Raw genomic sequence first — 20,852 nt, 5'->3', positions numbered from 1 at the left:
ATATATTGTCCATCTATTTGTTTTTGGTCAAAACTTATCTCATATGCAAGTACTAATCAAACACAGCTAACGAGTAACGAAAATTAGCCAATTAATCCGGCCGATGCAAGTAACCGAATGGCTGACCAACGCAGAAAAAAAAAATTTAACCATGACTTCAACGCCCACCAAAGCACTTCACCTGTTGCGGACGTTTCAAAGAAGTCGTCGATGGCCTATATAACGAGAAACGAGCTGATGGCAATTGGCAAGCCCATATGCACCTTCTTTCTCCCTAGACCCTAGAGTGCACGAGAGGGGCGAAAATGGCGGTGTCCACAGGCACAGCTCTCCTGCTCGCAGTTTGCTTCCTCGCTTGCTACGCGTCCGTCCCGTCCTTGGCTTCCTCCGGCGAGTTCCTCCAGTGCCTCTCGGGAAACATCCCCAGCCAGCTCGTGTTCACGCCAAGCTCGCCGTCCTTTACTTCGGTCCTGGTGTCGTCAATCAGGAACCCCAAGTTCTTCACCCCGACGACGGTGAGGCCGCTCTGCATAGTGACTCCCACCAACGCGTCCCACGTCCAGGCCGCCGTGCTCTGCGGCCGCCGCCACGACGTGCGCATCCGCGTGCGCAGCGGCGGGCACGACTACGAGGGCCTCTCGTACCGGTCCGAGCGCCCCGAGACCTTCGCCGTGGTCGACCTCGCAAACCTCCGCGCCGTGCGAGTCAACGGTCGCGCGGCCACCGCGTGGGTGGACTCCGGCGCAACTCTGGGGGAGCTGTACTACACCGTGGCCAAGGCGGCACCCGGTCTCGCGTTCCCGGCGGGTGTGTGCCCGACCATCGGCGTGGGCGGCCACTTCAGCGGCGGCGGCATGGGCATGATGATGCGCAAGTACGGCCTCTCCGTCGACAACGTCCTCGACGCCACGCTGGTCGACGCAACAGGGCGGCTGCTGGACAAGAAAGCCATGGGGAGGGACCTCTTCTGGGCCATCCGCGGCGGCGGCGGCGGGAGCTTCGGCATCGTGCTGTCGTGGAAGGTCAGACTCGTGCCGGTCCCAAAGACAGTGACGTTCTTCAACATCCAGAAGAGCGTCGACCAGGGTGCGGTCAATGCCGTGACCAAATGGCAAACGATCGCGCCGGCCCTTCCAGAGGACCTCAGCATACGGGTGATCGTGCAGAGCAAGCAGGCTCTCTTCCAGTCCCTGTATCTCGGCAACTGCAGCGCCCTCGTGCGGACCATGAGCAGCCAGTTCCCTGAGCTCGGCATGACACGCGCCGACTGCCGGGAGATGAGCTGGCTGCAGTCCACGGTCTACATCAACTCCGGCGACGCCAACACCACCGTGGAGACGCTCCTCAACAGGACGACCAGCCTGAACACCTTCACCAAGAACAAGTCCGACTACGTCAAGCAGGCCATCACGGAGGCCTCGTGGGAGAAGATCTTCCCCTGGTTCAACAACGCGGGCGCCGGGATCATCATCCTGGAGCCTCACGGTGGAAGAGTGGGCAGCATCGCTGACGCCGAAACACCGTACCCTCACCGGAGCGGCGTCCTCTACAACATCCAGTACGTCGCGTTCTGGACGGGCAACGGCACCGACTCACCGAACTGGATCAGAGGCATGTACGACTTCATGGAGCCGCTGGTGAGCAAGACCCCGAGGGGTGCGTACGTGAACTACCGGGACCTCGACATTGGGGAGAACACGGTAATCGGTGGCGTCACGAGCTATGAAACCGGCAAGGTGTGGGGTGAGCAATACTTCGGGGGAAACTTCAAAAGACTCGCCATCACAAAGGGGAAGGTGGACGCTGACGACTACTTCAGGAACGAGCAGAGTGTGCCGCCACTTGTCTCGAGGATGTGAATAAGCAGCTGGTTTAAAATAGGGTAATGCTGTGTGTAATGTGACATTTGTCATAGATGCGTAGCTAGTAATTCTACGTGAATTCACTTTTGTTTTTCAACAGTCGAAACTCGTAAGATCATTTCGTATTGTTGTCTGTTGTTTCATTCTTTTAGCACTATAAAAGATCGATATCACAAAAAGGGGCCTTTGGTCTTATTGACATAAGAGATGTCATTTATAGTCTATCTCTTTCTATATATGGAAAGTCAAGAAATTCTCATCGAAACATCGAGAAATTGTGCATATAGAAAACTCTAAAGAAAGAAAAAAAGGAGACCCATGCCATGATTTTAAAATCTTTTCTATTTAGTAGTCTAAGTTTCTCGATGAGGATAATTAATTCGGTCGTTGTGGTCGGACTCTATTATGGATTTATGACCACATTCTCCATAGGTCCCTCTTAGATCTTCTTTCTCCAATCTTGGATTAGGGAAGAAGGAGATATTCGCGACTACTGGTGGGGTTTCATTATGGGGCAGCTCATGATCTTCATATCGATCTATTATCCACCTCTGTATCTATTCTTTCTTAGCTAAACGGGTGGAGGATCCACCCAATTTATATCATGGACTCAAAAAACGGATCCGAATTTGACTGAAATGCACGATCTTCACAGGTATCACTTTTCACGATACCTAAAAGGTGGAATAGGGATTTTCGAACCATTTCCTATAAGAGAATGGTTTCCATTACTTTGAGAAATGGATTCTTATATCAAACTATAGCTATTGCATTAAATAAGAAAAGAAACTAATAGAAGTCGAAGACGCGGAATGGTAGTGAATAGAGAGAAAGATTCTTCTTATTTTCTTGTTCCTGAAAATATTCTATCTATCTCCTAGACGCCGTAGAGAATTGAGAATTTTCATGTCTTTCAATTCTCGTACCACCCCACCACTAGATGCCTAAATGTGCACCAATTGTCTCAATGAGAATTAAAGCGAGATTGGGTCCCGGCCCTCTCCCTCTCCCTCGCGTCGCCCCTGCAGACGACTGGGGGGACCTAGATCCCGCCGCCACCTTCCCCTCCCTCTCCCTCCCCCTCGTCGCCCCCGGAGGCGGCCGCCGGCAAGGCTGTGCGGCATCGGTGAAGGGGGTGGCGGGGAACTCTCCTTCGCCCCCCCCCACGCGTTGCTGTAGGGAGGACGACGGCCGCGTGGGGGTGGCCTCCGCCGCTGGGAGAGGTCGGCCCGTATCCCTCCGTCCCCCTCTCCGGCACGGCCTCACCGGCGCTGAGGAGCGGTGGCCGGTGGTTGGGTGCCTTCCTTCGATCGGGCTAGGGCCAGGAATCTAAGGCGGCGGCCTTGGGCGCAGGGTGGGGCATCGCCGGCTTGGCGGCGGATGCCGATGCCGCGGTCTGCTTCCTTCGGCCGCGCGGGCAGCGGGTGTGGGCTTGGTGCAGAGGTCGCCCCGACAGGCCTCTGGTACCAGATCTGAAGACGAAGGCTCCTTGACGAGGCATCAGCTCGCCAATGCCTACGGATTGTAGACTTGGGTTTCGGGAGAGAGAGCGACGATGGAGATTTCGGGAGCGAGATTAGGCACACGATGTACCCAGCTTCGGGTCCCCTCGGTGGAGGATCCCTACGTGCTTCTAGAAATCTAGTATATGATCATAAGTATGTTTACAGGGTGCCGCCGTAGCGGAGCTATGTTGTCTATCTATTTCCCCCTCCATAGGGGTGCCATAGCTAGCTTTATATATGCAACCAGCCTAGGGTTTTACAAGAGTCCTAGTCGACTACTTCTTCGGGTTGCCTTCTTGTGCCTTCTCCATATTGAGCCGAGCCAGGTATACTAATAATGGGTACCCAAAGGGTATACCCATGTCAGTAGCCCCCGAGTGTCTAGGGAAGTCGAAGACTTGCGTAGAGACTCCAAGCATAATCATCTCCAAAGTCGAAGAAATACAAGGCGAGGCCATTGATCCGGAAAATACATCAGGTCAATATCGTATATCATGTGTAGCGTAGATGATGTCGACGATTCTCAAAATTATTTTTCTATCGGGTGCGCGGCAGCGCTCCCGATGGGAGTAGCCCCCGAGTCTATGGACAAATGCTTGCACTTGGGCATAGAGTCAAGTTGTACTACTCGATGAAGAACTTGACTATATTTCTGGGCACTGCCCCTTTTTATCGACTCCTGTTCGAAGACTTAATGAAATCCATGCACTCCTGGTGGGAGTAGGCTCCACTCGAGTCGCAGAATCGAGTTGAGTCTACAAACCTTTATATATTTGCAGAATCGAATGAAATTTTCGTGCATTTTCTCTTTTTCAAATTCTTCGAGACCGAAGAGACACTATTTTCTTCGTTAAATATATTGTACATGGATATTGGTAAATGCGGCTGGTTCATCTGACGGATCAGGTACCAGTTAATTGCTCTAGTGGCAAATCCGGATAAACCTACTTCAAACTCGTGTCCCCGAACACGAATTTGGGATACTGACGTAATTCAGAACGTGTCGTGATACGTCCATTTTGCATCACTATTTTATATCATAATTTACTTTTATTCATTGATATATTTCATATTTAGAGATGATACTTATGTTATTTCACTTATTTTGCATGTTTCATGATTATTGGAGAATTATTCACCGGAGTCAGGATTCTGCTGGAAAAAGCACCGTCAGGATACCATATTTCTGAAGATCAACAATTGACGGAAATTATACCGAAGATCTTATTTTTCCAGAAGAAGGAGCCAGCCAGAAGGAGGAGCCGAGGAGGGCTGCCATGGGCCCCCCATAGGCCGGCGCGGGCCCAGCCCTGGCCGCGCCGCCTTGTGGGGAGGGGGCCCACGACCCCCCTCGGCCTCCTCTCTTTCGCGTACTTCATCTACCCGAAAACCTAAGGCACGGGGGAAAAGGAGAATAGACACAGCCGCCTCTGCGGGGCGGAGAAACACCAGAGAGAAAAGAGCTCTCCGACGGGCAGGAATCCGCCGGGGAAATTCCCTCCCGGAGGGGGAAATCGACGCCATCGTCACCGTCATCGAGCTGGACTTCATTGGGATCATCATCATCATCATCTCCACCATCGACACCGCCATCTCCACCGCTGCACCTCGTCTCCGCTGTAACATCTAGGGTTGAATCTTGAGTATTTCATAGGGGAAACTCTCCGGTATTGATTACTACTTGTTATTGATGCTATTGAGTGAAACCATTGGATCAAGGTTTATGTTCAGATTGTTATCCATCATCATATCACCTCTGATTATGTTCCATATGATGTCTCGTGAGTAGTTCGTTTAGTTCTTGAGGACATGGGTGAAGTCTAAATGTTAGTAGTGAACTATGATGAGTAATATTTAATGGTTTGATATTTAAGTTGTGGTGTTATTCTTCTAGTGGTGTCATGTGAACGTCGACTACATGATACTTCACCTTTATGGGCCTAGGGGAGTACATCTTGTATTCGTTTGCTAACTGTGGGGTTGCCGGAGTGACAAGCAACTTCGAACCCCGTTGGTATATCGATGCGGGGAGGGATAGCGAGGATCTCAGAGTTTAAGGTTGTGGTTAGATTTATCTTAATTACTTTCTTGTATTTGCGGATGCTTGCAAGGGGTATAATCACAAGTATGTATTAGTCCTAGGAAGGGCGGTGCATTAGCATAGGTTCACCCACACAACACTTATCAAAACAATGAAGATTAATCAACTATATGAAGCGAAAGCACTAGACTAAATTCCCGTGTGTCCCCAAGAACGTTTGGTCATTATAAGTAAACAAACCGGCTTGTCCTTTGTGCTAAAAAGGATTGGGCCACTCGCTGCAATTATTACTCTCGCATTTTACTTACTTGTACTTTATTTATCTGCTATATCAAAACCCCTGAAAACTTGTTTGTGAGCATTTACAGTGAATCCTTCATCGAAACTGCTTGTCAACACCTTATGCTCCTCGTTGGGTTCGACACACTTATTTATCGAAAGTACTACGATACACCCCATATACTTGTGGGTCATCAAGACTATTTTCTAGCGCCGTTGCCGGGGAGTGAAGCGCTATTGGTAAGTGGAATTGGTAAGGAAACTATTACTGTATGTGCTGATTTTGTTTCTGCCTGCTGCTATAAGTCATTATGGAGAGATCCTCTCTTGAATTTCTATTTAGGAAATCTACTACTACTGCAACGGTAGTGGATGAGGCGCCAGGTGAGGAAGTAATTCCGTATAAAATACCTATGAAGATTATTGAATGTGTTGTGGATAACCGCTATGAAGGGGATGGAACTGTTCATCCTGGAGATCATTTACTGTTTTTTACATGAATTATGCGGGTTATTCAAGTGTGCAGGTATTTCAATGGATGAAGTTAGGAAGAAATTATTCGCTATGTGATACGTCCATTTTGCATCACTATTTTATATCATAATTTGCTGTTATTCATTGATATATTTCATATTTAGAGATGATACTTATGTTATTTCACCTATTTTGCATGTTTCATGATCATTGGAGAATCATTCACCGGAGTCAGGATTCTGCTGGAAAAAGCACCGTCAGGACACCATATTTTGGAAGATCAACAATTGACGGAAATTATATGAAAAATCCTATTTTTCCAAAAGACGAAGGGAGCCAAAAGGAGGGGCCGAGAGGGGCCGCCATGGGCCCCCCCATAGGCCGGCGTGGGCCCTGGCCTGGCCACGCCGCCTTGTGGGGAGGGGGCCCACAGCCCCCTCTGACCGCCTCTCCTTCGCGTACTTCTTTGTCCTGAAAACCTAAGCCCCAGGGAGTTACGGAGAATTGACAGAGCCGCCTCTGCGGGGCGGAGAAACACCAGAGAGAAAAGAGCTCTCCGGCGGGCAGGAATCCGCCGGGGAAATTCCCTCCCGGAGGGGGAAATCGACGCCATTGCCATCATCATCGAGCTGGACATCATCTCCGTCATCATCACCATCATCTCCATCATCTACACCGCCATCTCCACCGCTGCATCTCGTCACCGCTGTAACGATTTGGGTTGGATCTTGATTGTTTGATAGGGGAAACTCTCCCGATGTTGATTACTACTTGTTATTGATGCTATTGAGTGAAACCATTGAGCCAAGGTTTATGTTCAGATTGTTATTCATCATCATATCACCTCCGATCATGTTCCATATGATGTCTCGTGAGTAGTTCGTTTAGTTCTTGAGGACATGGGTGAAGTCTAAATGTTAGTAGTGAATTATGGTTGAGTAATATTCAATGTTATGATATTTAAGTTGTGGTGTTACTCTTCTAGTGGTGTCATGTGAACGTCGACTACATGATACTTCACCTTTATGGGCCTAGGGGAGTACATGTTGTATTCGTTTGCTAATTGTGGGGTTGCCGGAGTGACAGCAACCTAAACCCCCGTTAGTATATCGGTGCAGGGAGGGATAGCGAGGATCTCGAGTTTAAGGTTGTGGTTAGATTTATCTTAATTACTTTCTTGTATTTGCGGATGCTTGCAAGGGGTATAATCACAAGTATGTATTAGTCCTAGGAAGGGCGGTGCATTAGCATAGGTTCACCCACACAACACTTATCAAAACAATGAAGATTAATCAGCCGTATGAAGTGAAAGCACTAGACTAAAATCCCCGTGTGTCCTCAAGAACGTTTGGTCATTATAAGTAAACAAACCGGTTTGTCCTTTGTGCTAAAAAGGATTGGGCCACTCGCTGCAATTATTTCTCTCGCATTTTATTTACTTGTACTTTATTTATCTGCTATATCAAAACCCCCTGAATACTTGTCTGTGAGCATTTACAGTGAATCTTTCATCGAAACTTCTTGTCAACACCTTCTGCTCCTCGTTGGGTTCGACACTCTTATTTATCGAAAGTACTACGATACACCCCCTATACTTGTGGGTCATCAAGACTATTTTCTGGCCCCGTTGCCGGGGAGTGAAGCGTTATTGGTAAGTGGAATTGGTAAGGAAACTTTTACTGTACGTGCTGATTTTGTTTCTGCTTGCTGCTATAAATCATTATGGAGAGATCCTCCCTTGAATTTCTATTTGGGAAATCTACTACTACTGCAACGGTAGTGGATGAGGCGTCAGGTGAGGAAGTGGTACCATATAAAATACCTATGAAAATTATTGAACGTGTTGTGGATAACCGCTATGAAGGGGATGGAACTGTTCATCCTGGAGATCATTTACATTTTTTACATGAATTATGCGGGTTATTCAAATGTGCAGGTATTTCAATGGATGAAGTTAGGAAGAAATTATTTGTTATGTTGCTATCTGGTAAAGCGGCGCATTGGTATAAACTACTGAAGGATGGACGTTCTCTTGATTGGAAGGATATTGTGCCTCTATTTTACTCTAAATTTTATCCTACAAGTGAAATTCACAAAGACCGCAATCGTATATATAACTTCTAGCCTCATGATGGAGAGAGTATTGCCCAAGCGTGGGGGAGATTGAAGTCTTTAATGCTCAAATGCCCCATTCATGAGCTTCCTGGTAATATTATTATTGATAATCTCTATGCAAGACTGTCTTTTCAAGATAAAACCTTGCTTGGATACTGCTTGATTCCGGATCATTCACGCGCAATAAAGAAGAGTTTAAATGGGACCTTCTTGATCGAATCCAAGAAAATGCTGAAGGATGGGAGAATGACAAAGGTAGAGTGTCGGGTATAAATTATAATTATGAATGCATTGAAACTTTTATGGATGCCGATGAATATCGTAATATAAGTGCTACATATGGTCTTGACTCTCAAGTTGTTGCAAATATTTATAAAGCCTTTGCCTCTCATTTTGAATTGCCTAGGAAGAATTTTGATAAGTATCATGAACCATATAAAGATAAAGTTGATTCGCCTAAAGGCAAATGTATTGAAATTAAAACTGTTGATCATGTTCTTCCTGAAGCTTATATTGAAAAAACTCCTTTCCCTGCTAAAATGAAGGAGTATTCTGTTATAACTAATGTAGATAATAAAAGTGCAAAGAAACCCATAGAACCTAAAGAACAAATAAAAGTTGAACCTGCTGTTGCAATAGTTAAAGATCTTGTGACTGAAAATGTGGAAGATGGTCATATTATTTTTTGTGAAGATGCTTCTAATATTGTTTCGCATCCTAATAAGTCTAGGAAAGCCAGTGTTCCTGTGCTCTCTGTTCGAATTGGTGATCATTGCTATTATGGTTTATGCGACATTGGTGCAAGTATTAGTGCCATTCCTTATGGGCTCTACACGGAAATTATGCATGAAATTGGTTCTTGTGAACTTGAAGATATTGATGTGGTTATTCGGCTAGCTAATAGAGAAACTATCTCTCCCATTGGTATTGTTCGAGATGTTGAAGTTCTATGTGGTAAAATTAAATATCCTGCTGACTTTTTGGTACTTGGTTCTGCTGCTAGTAAGTCTTGTCCTATTATTTTTGGTAGACCTTTTCTAAATACATGTGGAGCCATTATAGATTGCAAGAAAGAGAAAATTGTTACTAAATTTGCTGGTGAATCTTATGAGTTTAACTTCTCTAAATTTGCCAAAACTCCTTATAAAGCTGATTTGCCTAATGATGATTTTAGAGTTGAACAGTGTGCATCTATTGCTCTTGCTCCTAGTAATCCTTTGCAGCAGCATTTGGAGAATAGTGAGAGTGAAGTTTTTAGGGAAGAAAGGGATGAGCTTGATGAAATTTTCCTTCGTCAACCTATTCTTAAACATGACTTACCGGTTGAAGATTTAGGCGTAACACCACCACCAAAGGAAGATCATGTATTTGATTTGAAACCATTACCTGATAATCTTAAGTATGCTTATATTGATGATAAGAAAACATATCCTGTTATTATTAGTGCTAAGCTTTCAGATATCGAGGAAGAAAGGTTATTGGAAATATTGAAGAAACACCGAGGAGCTATTGGCTACACTCTTGATGATTTGAAGGGGATTTCTCCCGCTATTTGCCAACATGCCATTAATATAGAAGATGGTGCAGAACCTGTTGTTGAACATCAGCGTCGTCTAATTGCCAAGATGAAGGATGTGGTAAGAAATGAGGTATTAAAACTTCTTGAAGCAGGTATTATATATCCTATTGCTGATAGTAGATGGGTTAGTCATGTGCATTGTGTTCCTAAGAAAGGAGGTATAACTGTTGTGCCCAATGATAATGATGAGCTTATTCCTCAAAGAGTAGTTGTAGGGTATAGAATGTGCATCGATTTTCGAAAAGTTAATAAAGTAACTAAGAAAGATCATTACCCTTTACCTTTTATTGATCAAATGTTAGAAAGGTTGTCTAAAAATACTCATTTCTGTTTTCTTGATGGATATTCTGGGTTTTCACAAATTGCTGTTAGAGCTAAAGATCAAGAGAAAACCACTTTCACTTGTCCCTATGGAACTTACGCTTATAGGCGTATGCCTTTTGGTTTATGTAATGCTCCTGCTACTTTTCAAAGATGCATGTCTGCTATTTTTCATGGCTTTTGTGAAAAGATTGTTGAGGTATTCATGGATGATTTTTCTGTCTATGGGAATTATTTTGATAATTGCTTGCGAAACCTTGATAAAGTTTTGCAGAGATGTGAAGAAACTAACCTTGTTCTTAATTGGGAGAAATGCCACTTTATGGTTAATGAAGGAATTGTATTGGGACATAAAATTTCTGAAAGAGGTATTGAAGTTGATAGAGCTAAAGTTGAAGCAATTGAGAAGATGCCCTATCCTAGGGATGTTAAAGGTATTCGTAGTATTCTTGGTCATGCTTGGTTTTTATAGGAGGTTTATTAAAGATTTCTCTAAAATTTCAAAGCCTCTTACTAATCTTCTTCAAAAAGATGTACCTTTCGTTTTTGATGATGATTGTAAGGAAGCTTTTGAAACTCTAAAGAAAGCCTTAACAACTGCTCCTATAGTTGAACCTCCTGATTGGAATTTACCTTTTGAAATTATGTGTGATGCTAGTGATTTTGCTGTAGGTGCTGTCCTTGGACAGCGAGTAGATAAAAAATTGAATGTTATTCATTATGCTAGTAAAACCCTAGATGCTGCTCAAAGAAATTATGCTACAACCGAGAAGGAGTTATTAGCGATAGTTTTTGCATGTGACAAGTTTAGACCCTATATTGTTGATTCAAAAGTCACAATTCATACTGATCATGCTTGCAATTAGGTACCTTATGGAAAAGAAAGATGCTAAGCCAAGGCTTATTAGATGGGTTCTTCTTTTGCAAGAATTTGATTTACATATTGTAGATAGGAAAGGTGCTGATAATCCTGTTTCTGATAATTTGTCTAGATTGGAAAATATTACTTATGATCCTGTTCCTGTTAATGATAGTTTTCCAAATGAACAATTGGCTGTAATAAAGGTGAGTTCGCGAGAGAGCCCTTGGTATGCTGATTATGCTAACTTTATTGTTTCGAAGTACTTGCCTCCAACCTTTTCAGCTCAGCAAAGGAGGAAATTCTTTTATGATTTGAGGCATTATTTTTGGGATGACCCACACTTATATAAAGAAGGAGTGGATGGTATTATGCGAAGATGTGTCCCGGAATATGAACAACAAGAGATATTGAGTAAATGCCATGGTAGTGTTTATGGAGGACATCACGCGGGAGATAGAACCGCACAAAAGGTTCTACAATCAGGTTTTTATTGGCCAACACTTTTCAAGGATGCAAGGAAGTTTATCTTATCTTGTGATGAATGTCAAAGAGTTGGTAATATCTCTAGACGCAATGAAATGCCTATGAATTATACTTTTGTTATTGAACCATTTGATTGTTGGGGATTCGACTTCATGGGTCCTTTCCCTTCTTCAGAAGGTAACACTCATATACTTGTCGATGTTGATTATGTTACTAAATGGGTAGAAGCTATACCTACAAAAAGTGCTGATGGTGAGACCTCTATAAAAATGCTTGTAGATGTTATATTTCCCAGATTTGGAGTACCTAGATATATTATGACTGATGGAGGTTCTCATTTTATTCATGGTGGTTTTAGAAAAACTCTTGCCAAATAAGGTATTAATCATAGAATTGCTTCAGCTTATCATCCTCAAACTAGTGGGCAAGTAGAATTATCGAATAGAGAAATTAAAGCTATTTTGGGAAAGACTGTTAATAAATCTAGAAAGAATTGGGCTAGTAAGTTAAAGGAAGCATTGTGGGCTTATAGAACTGCTTATAAAAATCCCATGGGAATGTCTCCTTATAAAATGGTTTACGGAAAACCTTGTCATTTACCTTTAGAACTAGAGCACAAAGCTTATTGGGCTGTAAGAGAACTTAATAAAGATTTTAACTTGCCGGTAAGAAGAGGTTGCTACAATTGAGTTCTTTAGATGAATGGAGAAGTGAAGCTTATGAAAATGCTAAACTTTTTAAGCAGAAAGTTAAGAAGTGGCATGATAGAAGAATTATTAAAAGAGAATTTAATGTTGGAGATAAATTCCTATTGTATCGGTCTCGTCTCAGATTTTTTGCAGGGAAATTACTCTCAAAATGGGAAGGACCATATGTTATTGAGGAGGTATATCGTTCAGGAGCAATAAAAATTAGCTCTTTGGAAGGTAACGCCACACAAGTAGTGAATGGACAAAGACTCAAGCATTATATTTACGGAGATTCTTATAATGAAGATATTGATGTTATTCAAGTGATAACTCCGGAAGCTTTCATCAAAGATCAAATTGACGGTTCTACGAAGTCCGACTTTGAATAGGTAACAGTTTTAGTAATAAAAAGTCCGCGTTTAGCTTTCCGAACAATATTTCTGTTGTTTATGGAAAATATGAAAAATTACGGGATCGAAACGGAGTGGAGGAGACGCGCGAGGGCCCGACACCATAGGCCGGCGCGAGCCCCACCCTGGCCGCGCCGCCCTATGGGGACAGCCCCTCGGCATCCCGTTTCCACTCGTTCTCGGCCTGGAACCTTCCTTTTGTCGTAAAAATATTTGCTATATAATCCCCCGGATCTCCAGAGGTCCGTATATCGTTTTCTCGTCGTGTTTTGTTTCGAGCTGTTTTCTGCCAGATATTGTTTTCAGATCTAGAGCCACCATGTCTTCGTCGGAGCCTCAGAAGGACAACTTCCTTGAGAACGTCGTCAACCCGTACATAAGCGAGTTGAAGATGCATCCCAAGGAATTGCTGCTCGTAGATGGAGAGTTGCAGATAGAAGATGTTCGGGGACCTAAGGGAGAAGGAAGCTTGGAGGACAGAATGGAGAAACTAGAACAAGAGGTCTTCACCTACAAGAAGATGGCTGAGCATGAAGTGGACATCTTCCACAGGATTGTGTCTGAACTCATTGGTGAACATGAGAAGGAGACGCAAGGCGTGGAGCGATATCCTCTCACTTCACAACACTGCCAACCAATTTCAGGCGCAACTTTATGATGTTTGGAATCAAAACTGTGAGTATGAAAATAGGTTTAAACGCATTAGCGATGCTGCTAGTTTCAGGATTCCCGAGACCAAGACGTCGTTTGTTGATGGAGAGCCTCTTCCCTGGAAGTCTGATGACAAGAAGAATCCACCATCACCGCCATCGGAGGAGTAATTCATCATCGGTATTGGCATCCCCTTGGTTTGTTCCAAGCTTGGGGGAGTGCCGCGGTATCACATCATCACTATCTTTATCTTTTACTATCAAGTAGTGTCATATCATGAGTAGGGAAGTTATCATATGGAATCGTTTGCAGTGTGGAAGTATCTCTCTTAGTTGGTTATCTATGTATCCGTTGGTGTGAGTTATCGTTATGGAATATTAATGAGAAGTCTTATCATTTACTTTTTGCACACCTTATTTTAGTTTGCAATTTCTTTTATATGATTACTCTTGACATTAGTATTGATATCACTTTGGGAGCATCAAGCAAATCTATTTGGTTTTGGCAAACTTAGCATTGGTCAATAGCAACAACACCTTGATGTTTAAATAGAAAAGGGAAATACATGTAGATATATTATTATATTATCTTTATGCTAATGAGTTTAGTATTCTGAAGTTAAAATTGCTTGTGCTTATGAGAAAGATGCATGATTGTTTCTATCACATGTATATTTGTTTGTTTCCCTCAACCTTTATGCTTGCTACCCAACCTTGCTAGCCAAAAACCTGTATTGAGAAGGAATGCTTCTCATACATCCATAACCTTAGACCAAACCCATGCCATTTGTGTCCACCATAACTACCTACTATGTGGTATTTTGCGCCACTCCAAGTAAATACTTCATGTGCTACCTTTAAATAATTCAAACTATATTACTCCTTATTTGTGTTAATGTTTTATAGCTCATGAGGAAGTATGTGGTGTTTTATCTTTCAATCTTGTTGGGCGGACTTTCACCAATGTACTAGTGGCACATCCGCTTATCCAATAATTTTGCAATAAGAGCTGGCAACGGGGTTCCCAGCCCCAATTAATAACTTTCATTAATAATTCTCTTCACATGTTTTGCCCTGATTTATCAGTAAGCAACTTAATTTTGTAATAGACACTCCTCCATGGTATGTGAATGTTGGAAGGCACCCGAGGATTCGGTTAGCCATGGCTTGTGAAATCAAAGGTTGGGGGGAGTGTCATCCATAATAAAACTAAAATACATGTGTAAACAAAAGAGAAAGGGGATGATCTACCTTGCTGGTAGAGATGACGTCCTCCATGGGAGCCGCTCTTGGAAGGTCTGTTTGGCAAGGGAGTTAGAGTGCCCGCTACCATTCGTTGACAACAAAAAACACCGCTCAAAATCTTACTTTTATGCTCTTTATATGATTTCAAAACTTGAAAAGCTCTAGCACATGATTTAATCTCTGCTTCCCTCTGCGAAGGGCCTATCTTTTACTTTTATGTTGAGTCACTAAACCTATTTCCCTCTATCTTAAGCAAGCAATTGAGTTGTTGTGAACCTGTTATCACCAGAATTTGACCAAGTCAGAGGTGGGCCGCAATCAAGATGGACTTGAAGATATACATATAGAAGAGATATGTGAATCGGCCTTGTTTACCAAGTTTGGGCTAGTTAGCCCGTGTATCTTTATAGTAGGCTTCGTAGAAGTTAGAATTTATCTCGTGCACGGTGTGGTGCACGCCCACGTTAGAAAGTCCCCTGGACTATAAATATGTACCTAGGGTTTATGGAATAAACAACAACCAACGTTCAACACAAACCAATCTCGGCGCATCGCCAACTCCTTCATCTCGAGGGTTCCTCCGGTAAGCACCATGCTGCCTAGATCGCATCTCGCGATCTAGGCAGCACGAGCCTGCCTAGTTGTTCATGCGTTGCTCGTATCGAAGCCTTTTTGATGGCGAGCAACGTAGTTATCATAGATGTGTTAGGGTTAGCATTGTTCCTAGTATCATATGCTTGTCGTAGTGCAACCCTTGCGCATCTAGCCGTCCCTGTACCTCATCATGGGTGCAGGGGCGGCACCCCGCTTGATCGTTATTTAGTAGATCTGATCCGTTACGGTCGCTCCTTGATTCATCAAGGATTAGTTTAATATCTGCAATAGTTAGGCCTTACAAAGGGTTGGAGGATCCAGCGGCATGCGGGGTGTAGTTTGCTGCCCCTAGACGAGGACGTTCCGAGGATCAACCTAGTGTTGGTTTTTAGGCCTTGTCTAGGGCTGGATTACGTTTACCGTGCGTGAGCGCGAGGCCCAATCGTGAGTAGGATGATCCGATTATGCGGTGAAAACCCCAGATCGTCGTGGATCTCATACGCTTTATCATGATCAAGCGGGACCACCATATATTCGGCCACCTCGGACGAATCATGGGTGGATCGGCTCCATGAGCCGATTCACGGGACAACCTGAGAGCCCATCGAGGCTCGTATTTAACGTGTACGTGTGTGCCCTGCGAGGAAACTAAGCGAGGCATCATCCACACCTTCCCGACCAGGTATAGGTCAGGTGGCACGCCCTTGCAATTTGCATCGGCGCGCGACCGAGGAGGCTTTGCGGGCCGTCGCTGCGAGGGACTGGGGCCAGCCGCAGCCCTAGTTGTTCCCGGCTCTACGGTGTTGACCAGTCACTGCCCGCCGGTGGGTTTCTGACGTCAACACATTCTGGCACGCCCGGTGGGACAATCTTCAACGACAACCACCTCGCCATCCACATCAGAGATGGCGGAAAGCACTCCGGTCGAGTACGAGGATCGGAATGGCGAAGTCAAGGTCCTCCGCGAAGCCGACCTCACCGGCTCTTCCCACGGCACCCGCTCCCATGGCGTCAACACGGTCGATCGCAGCCACTCCATAAGGGAACCAGGGTTCTCTTTCGATGCCAATATGGCAGGGTTCGTGATTCGCCATGACGCGGACAAAGCGGAAAGCAGCCACACTCGTGGCAAAGAGAAAGGGGAGGCCGTCCCACGTGGCCGGCCCCAAGACGGCAATGAACGGTACCTGGCCGAGGAGGAGGTGAGAAGCATACGGCATCCAAGCCCATTACCCGAGCATCTCCTCAGCAAATATGATCAGCCATACGACCGACGTCGTCGCTACGGCGAAGGCGATCAAAGGGATCGTCGGTCTGACGCAGGCGGGAGGTATCGTCAGAACAACGGCCGCGACGACGGGTACGAACATCGCGCTAGAGGGAAGTCAAAGGAGCAAGACAACATGGACAAACACTGGAACTGTCCCTTCTTCAAACATTGCTGGGACTCAGGATTGAGCCGGTTGCCAACAATCGAGGACTGCCCAGAATGCACACAGCAAAGGAGAAGGACGAACGAAGTTTCAGTGTTCAAACGTCTAGGGCCTCTCCCACTTCAGGGTAAACGGACTGAGTCATCTCAAGAAGAAGACTTCGAGGAGTCAGACGGGGGAGAAGATGGGGACCACCGACCAAGGTGGTGCCCTGATGGACTCAGCCAGTCTCAGAAGCGCCGGGTGCAGCGGCCGCGAGGCTTGAAAGAAGCCGAAGTACAGTACCTGTACGCGTTGAGGAGAGTGCGGCCCGATCTGGCCGCGAAAATCCAGCAGATAGTGGAGACGAAGGTGCGCCCGCCGAAGAAAGTATGGCACCCCAAACAGGCGAAAGCCGATGCACAGGCATCGGCTGACACCAATGCAGACACATCGGTAGGCACAGACATGGTTCAGAAGAGGACAATATGTGAACAGCGTCATCCAGAATTGTGCCGGGACGAGTACAAGCGCGTCACCCTGATCGAGAAGGGAAAAAATAAAGGTTCTGCGAGAGATCGGGAGTTCACTAATGCTGAGCGGGCCCGGGGGGCAAAACCCATGTCCTGCAAGTGGGCGAAACAACCAGGGCCGGCAAAGGAATTCGACTTCGATTTGAGCAAAACGGAGCAAATTTTTGATTGGCTCCTGAAGGAAAAACAGCTGAAGTTGCCCGACGGCCACAAAATCCCCACGTTACAAGAGATGACCGGCAAACCATACCGCAAATGGCATGACACGTTCACCCATGCCACCAACGGCTAGCGCAGCCTTGCGCGGACAGATACAGATGGCGATAGAGCAAGGCCGGTTACTCTTCGATCAGTTTGCCATGAAAGTTGATACGCAGCCGTTTCCGGAGGTCAACATGGTCAGTTTCAGCCACTGCATAAGACACGAGCCAGGTGGCTCGTCTGGTGTTAATAGGGCAAGGCTTGCAGATCGCCATTACGAGGATAAACCCGGGAACAGTCGCTCCTGCGGAAAAGGCGAAGAGGAGGCCGATCCACACGATCGGCCCCAAATAATGACAAGCGTTGACCCAGGAGGCGATGGAAAGCTGGACTATGGGTTTACATCGGCTGACGGGCCAGAAGAGATTACGAGAGTCAAGGAGGAGATCAAGAAGTTGTTGGACGCCGGATTCATCAGGCCATACAAGCACGCTGAAATGGTTTCCAATGTACTACCTGTGGAGAAAAAGGATGGCCGGTGGCGCGTTTCCATAGATTTTCGAGATCTCAACATTCTGTGAATGGTCGGATCGACCACTACAAGGCGAGACGATTCCAGCGATCGGCTCCAATTACTCGCATCACCCTTGTTTACTGATGTGCTATTTCACATGGGTGAGTGGCGGGAAAATCTCGAATTGGCTGGAAAGCCGATATCTTCAAACTCGTGAAGGATTCGGCTCGGGGGGCATATGCACGGAGAAGGTACGGAGCCGCAAAGGATGTACCCAGGGGGAGCCGATTCATGAATCGATCGGCTAATAAAAAAATCGGAAAAATAGAAACTTTGAGTACAGCCGATGCGTAGTTATCAACTTAAGGATTCAAAGCCGATGCACGGCCATCGACTTAAGGGATTTAAGCGGAAGCCTAACCAGGGCAGGCCCTTCATTGAGATCGCCTGACAACTCGGACCCTCTCTTCAACGACTTCCAGTTCCTTCGACAAGACTTCAAGCTCGGCAGCACCAACAGGAGCATCAGTTTGGGCGTTCAAGATGGCCCTTTTTTCTCATTTAAGGTGTTGAGGTTTGCCGACAGGTTTGAGGATCACCACCCTGGCCAAACATCAGGAGCAGCATGGATGTGCAGATCGGACTAGGATCACGAGAGCAACCGGCGGTCATCCAGTTAGACTGAGCTTCATTCTTTCACCAAAGGTTGCCTCATCGGACCAAAGAGATTCGGGAGGGAGTTCTCTGCTGTTAACAACCGATTTCGACTAGAATCGGCTGATGCTACATCATAGTAGAGGGGCTGGTAGTTGCCCAATGCAGCTGGTGCAACCTCACTCTCGCCTTGATCGAGGCTCGGGGGGCAGCGAGCCAGTGGTGTTGAAACTGGCTGTCTCTGCATCATAACCATGCTAAAACGAGAAAGTTATTGCAGAATAAAACCACCAGGGTTGACAGGAGGAGTCTGAAGGAGGGGCCATCTTCGGTGGTTAGACCTTAGGCCAGTTCGTTGCGGTACGGGAGCGCGACATCGCTGGAAAAGCTGTGATCAAACGCTTGTTGGGCAGAGGTGTCAGCTTCAACGTCAAAGGTCAGGCTTTCCTGGGAGCATTGGCTCAGGAGTTTTGTTATCAGGACGAACATCATATTCGGATGACGTTAAAAGTCCAAAGGCCTAGGGGTCTCAGAGCTGCGTGTCGGACCAGTTCGATTGAAAGTTTGGGTCTGAGGACCATGGGCTGCAAGTCGACGTCTGAGAGGGCAATCAGATCGATCTGTTTTACAATCCATTTAAAAGCTGATGCTTTACCATCGGCTCGTTAAGCATCTACCGGGTTGACGATCGGCGGGCTCAGTATAGAGAAATCGGCAAAATCAAGTTAAAGGGAACTTATTCATTGATAAACAGAGATTTCTTACAAAAAGAGCCGATTGCTCTCAAGGGAAGTTGCTGGGAGGGATATTGTCCCATCTACTGCTCCTAACTCCATCCTGTTTAAGGGCCGCTGCTGTTCTCATCCTCGCTATCGTCGGCGCTGCTCCCGGCCGGCTCATCCTCACTGCTGGAGAAACCACCGGCGGGACCTTCATCGTCCTCATCTTCTTCGCTAGCGTCGCCATAATCGCTGTCGAAGTCGCAGATGTTGCCCGCCCAGGGACAGAGACGCTTGGCCGGCGGTTCATCGGAGGAGGTGGTATCCTCCTTTTCTTCCTTTGTCTCTTCAATGGAGGGGTAACCGTCCCAGGAGAAGCTGTCGTCGTCGCTCTCCTCCTCCGGCTGCCCGACCGCGAGAAAGCGAAGGTCACTTTCCCCGTCCGTTAAAGATTGGTCGTCTTCAGGCCAAACAAAGGAGTCGTGGGTCGACTCGTCCCCGTCGGCTATGGCGCGGCGAATGTTGGCCGCATGGGCCTCTTGTGGGCCCCATTCAGGCGTTGGCTCGCGGGAGGTAGAGGACTGGCTGGAAAGATCCGATGGGGCAGAGGAAGAAGAAGAAGACATTGTGGCGCAGGAGGGCTTTTGAGGGTGCTAATGCGAAGGAGATGCAAAGAAGGGCTGTTCGTGGCTGTTAAATAAAAGGGGATATGGTAGAAATTCAATGCCACGGCAGTTTCCGAGGAAGTGGTGCCGAAACCGTCAAATCGTGCAGAGAAGTTGAGGAGGCAAGTTATCATGATGAAGGACTCTGCGACGGTTTTGCTCTGCCGCGACATGACCCTACGAGAGAAAAGCATAATGATTTTGGAAATGTCATTTCCAAAACCAGGGGGGCATGTGTTATCACCAGAATTTGACCAAGTCAGAGGTGGGCCGCAATCAAGATGGACTTGAAGATATACATATAGAAGAGATATGTGAATCGGCCTTGTTTACCAAGTTTGGGCTAGTTAGCCCGTGTATCTTTATAGTAGGCTTCGTAGAAGTTAGAATTTATCTCGTGCACGGTGTGGTGCACGCCCACGTTAGAAAGTCCCCTGGACTATAAATATGTACCTAGGGTTTATGGAATAAACAACAACCAACGTTCAACACAAACCAATCTCGGCGCATCGCCAACTCCTTCATCTCGAGGGTTCCTCCGGTAAGCACCATGCTTGCCTAGATCGCATCTCGCGATCTAGGCGGCACGAGCCTGCCTAGTTGTTCATGCGTTGCTCGTATCGAAGCCTTTTTGATGGCGAGCAACGTAGTTATCATAGATGTGTTAGGGTTAGCATTGTTCCTAGTATCATATGCTGTCGTAGTGCAACCCTTGCGCATCTAGCCGTCCACTGTACCTCATCATGGGTGCGGGGCGGCACCCGCTTGATCGTTATTTAGTAGATCTGATCCGTTACGGTCGCTCCTTGATTCATCAAGGATTAGTTTAATATCTGCAATAGTTAGGCCTTACAAAGGGTTGGAGGATCCGGCGGCATGCGGGGTGTAGTTTGCTGCCCCTAGACGGGACGTTCGAGGATCAACCTAGTGTTGGTTTTTAGGCCTTGTCTAGGGCTGGCTTACGTTTACCGTGCGTGAGCGCGAGGCCCAATCGTGAGTAGGATGATCCGATTATGCGGTGAAAACCCCGGATCGTCGTGGATCT

The 20,852-nt window shown here is 46.2% G+C and overlaps 1 protein-coding gene across 1 annotated transcript; it reads left to right on the top strand.

Annotated features, from left to right (window-relative positions):
* The first annotated feature begins 285 nt into the window (after nucleotides 1–285).
* LOC124658380 (berberine bridge enzyme-like Cyn d 4) lies at nucleotides 286–1,859 on the top strand. The gene has a single exon (XM_047196728.1). It carries the CDS (start codon nucleotides 306–308, stop codon nucleotides 1,857–1,859), a length of 1,554 nt encoding a protein of 517 aa, XP_047052684.1. The 5' UTR covers nucleotides 286–305.
* The last annotated feature ends 18,993 nt before the right edge of the window (nucleotides 1,860–20,852 follow it).

The sequence above is a fragment of the Lolium rigidum genome, chromosome 1 (genome assembly GCF_022539505.1).
Source record: "Lolium rigidum isolate FL_2022 chromosome 1, APGP_CSIRO_Lrig_0.1, whole genome shotgun sequence".
Taxonomy (NCBI): domain Eukaryota; kingdom Viridiplantae; phylum Streptophyta; class Magnoliopsida; order Poales; family Poaceae; genus Lolium; species Lolium rigidum.
This window is presented reverse-complemented; position numbering and strand designations above follow the sequence as displayed.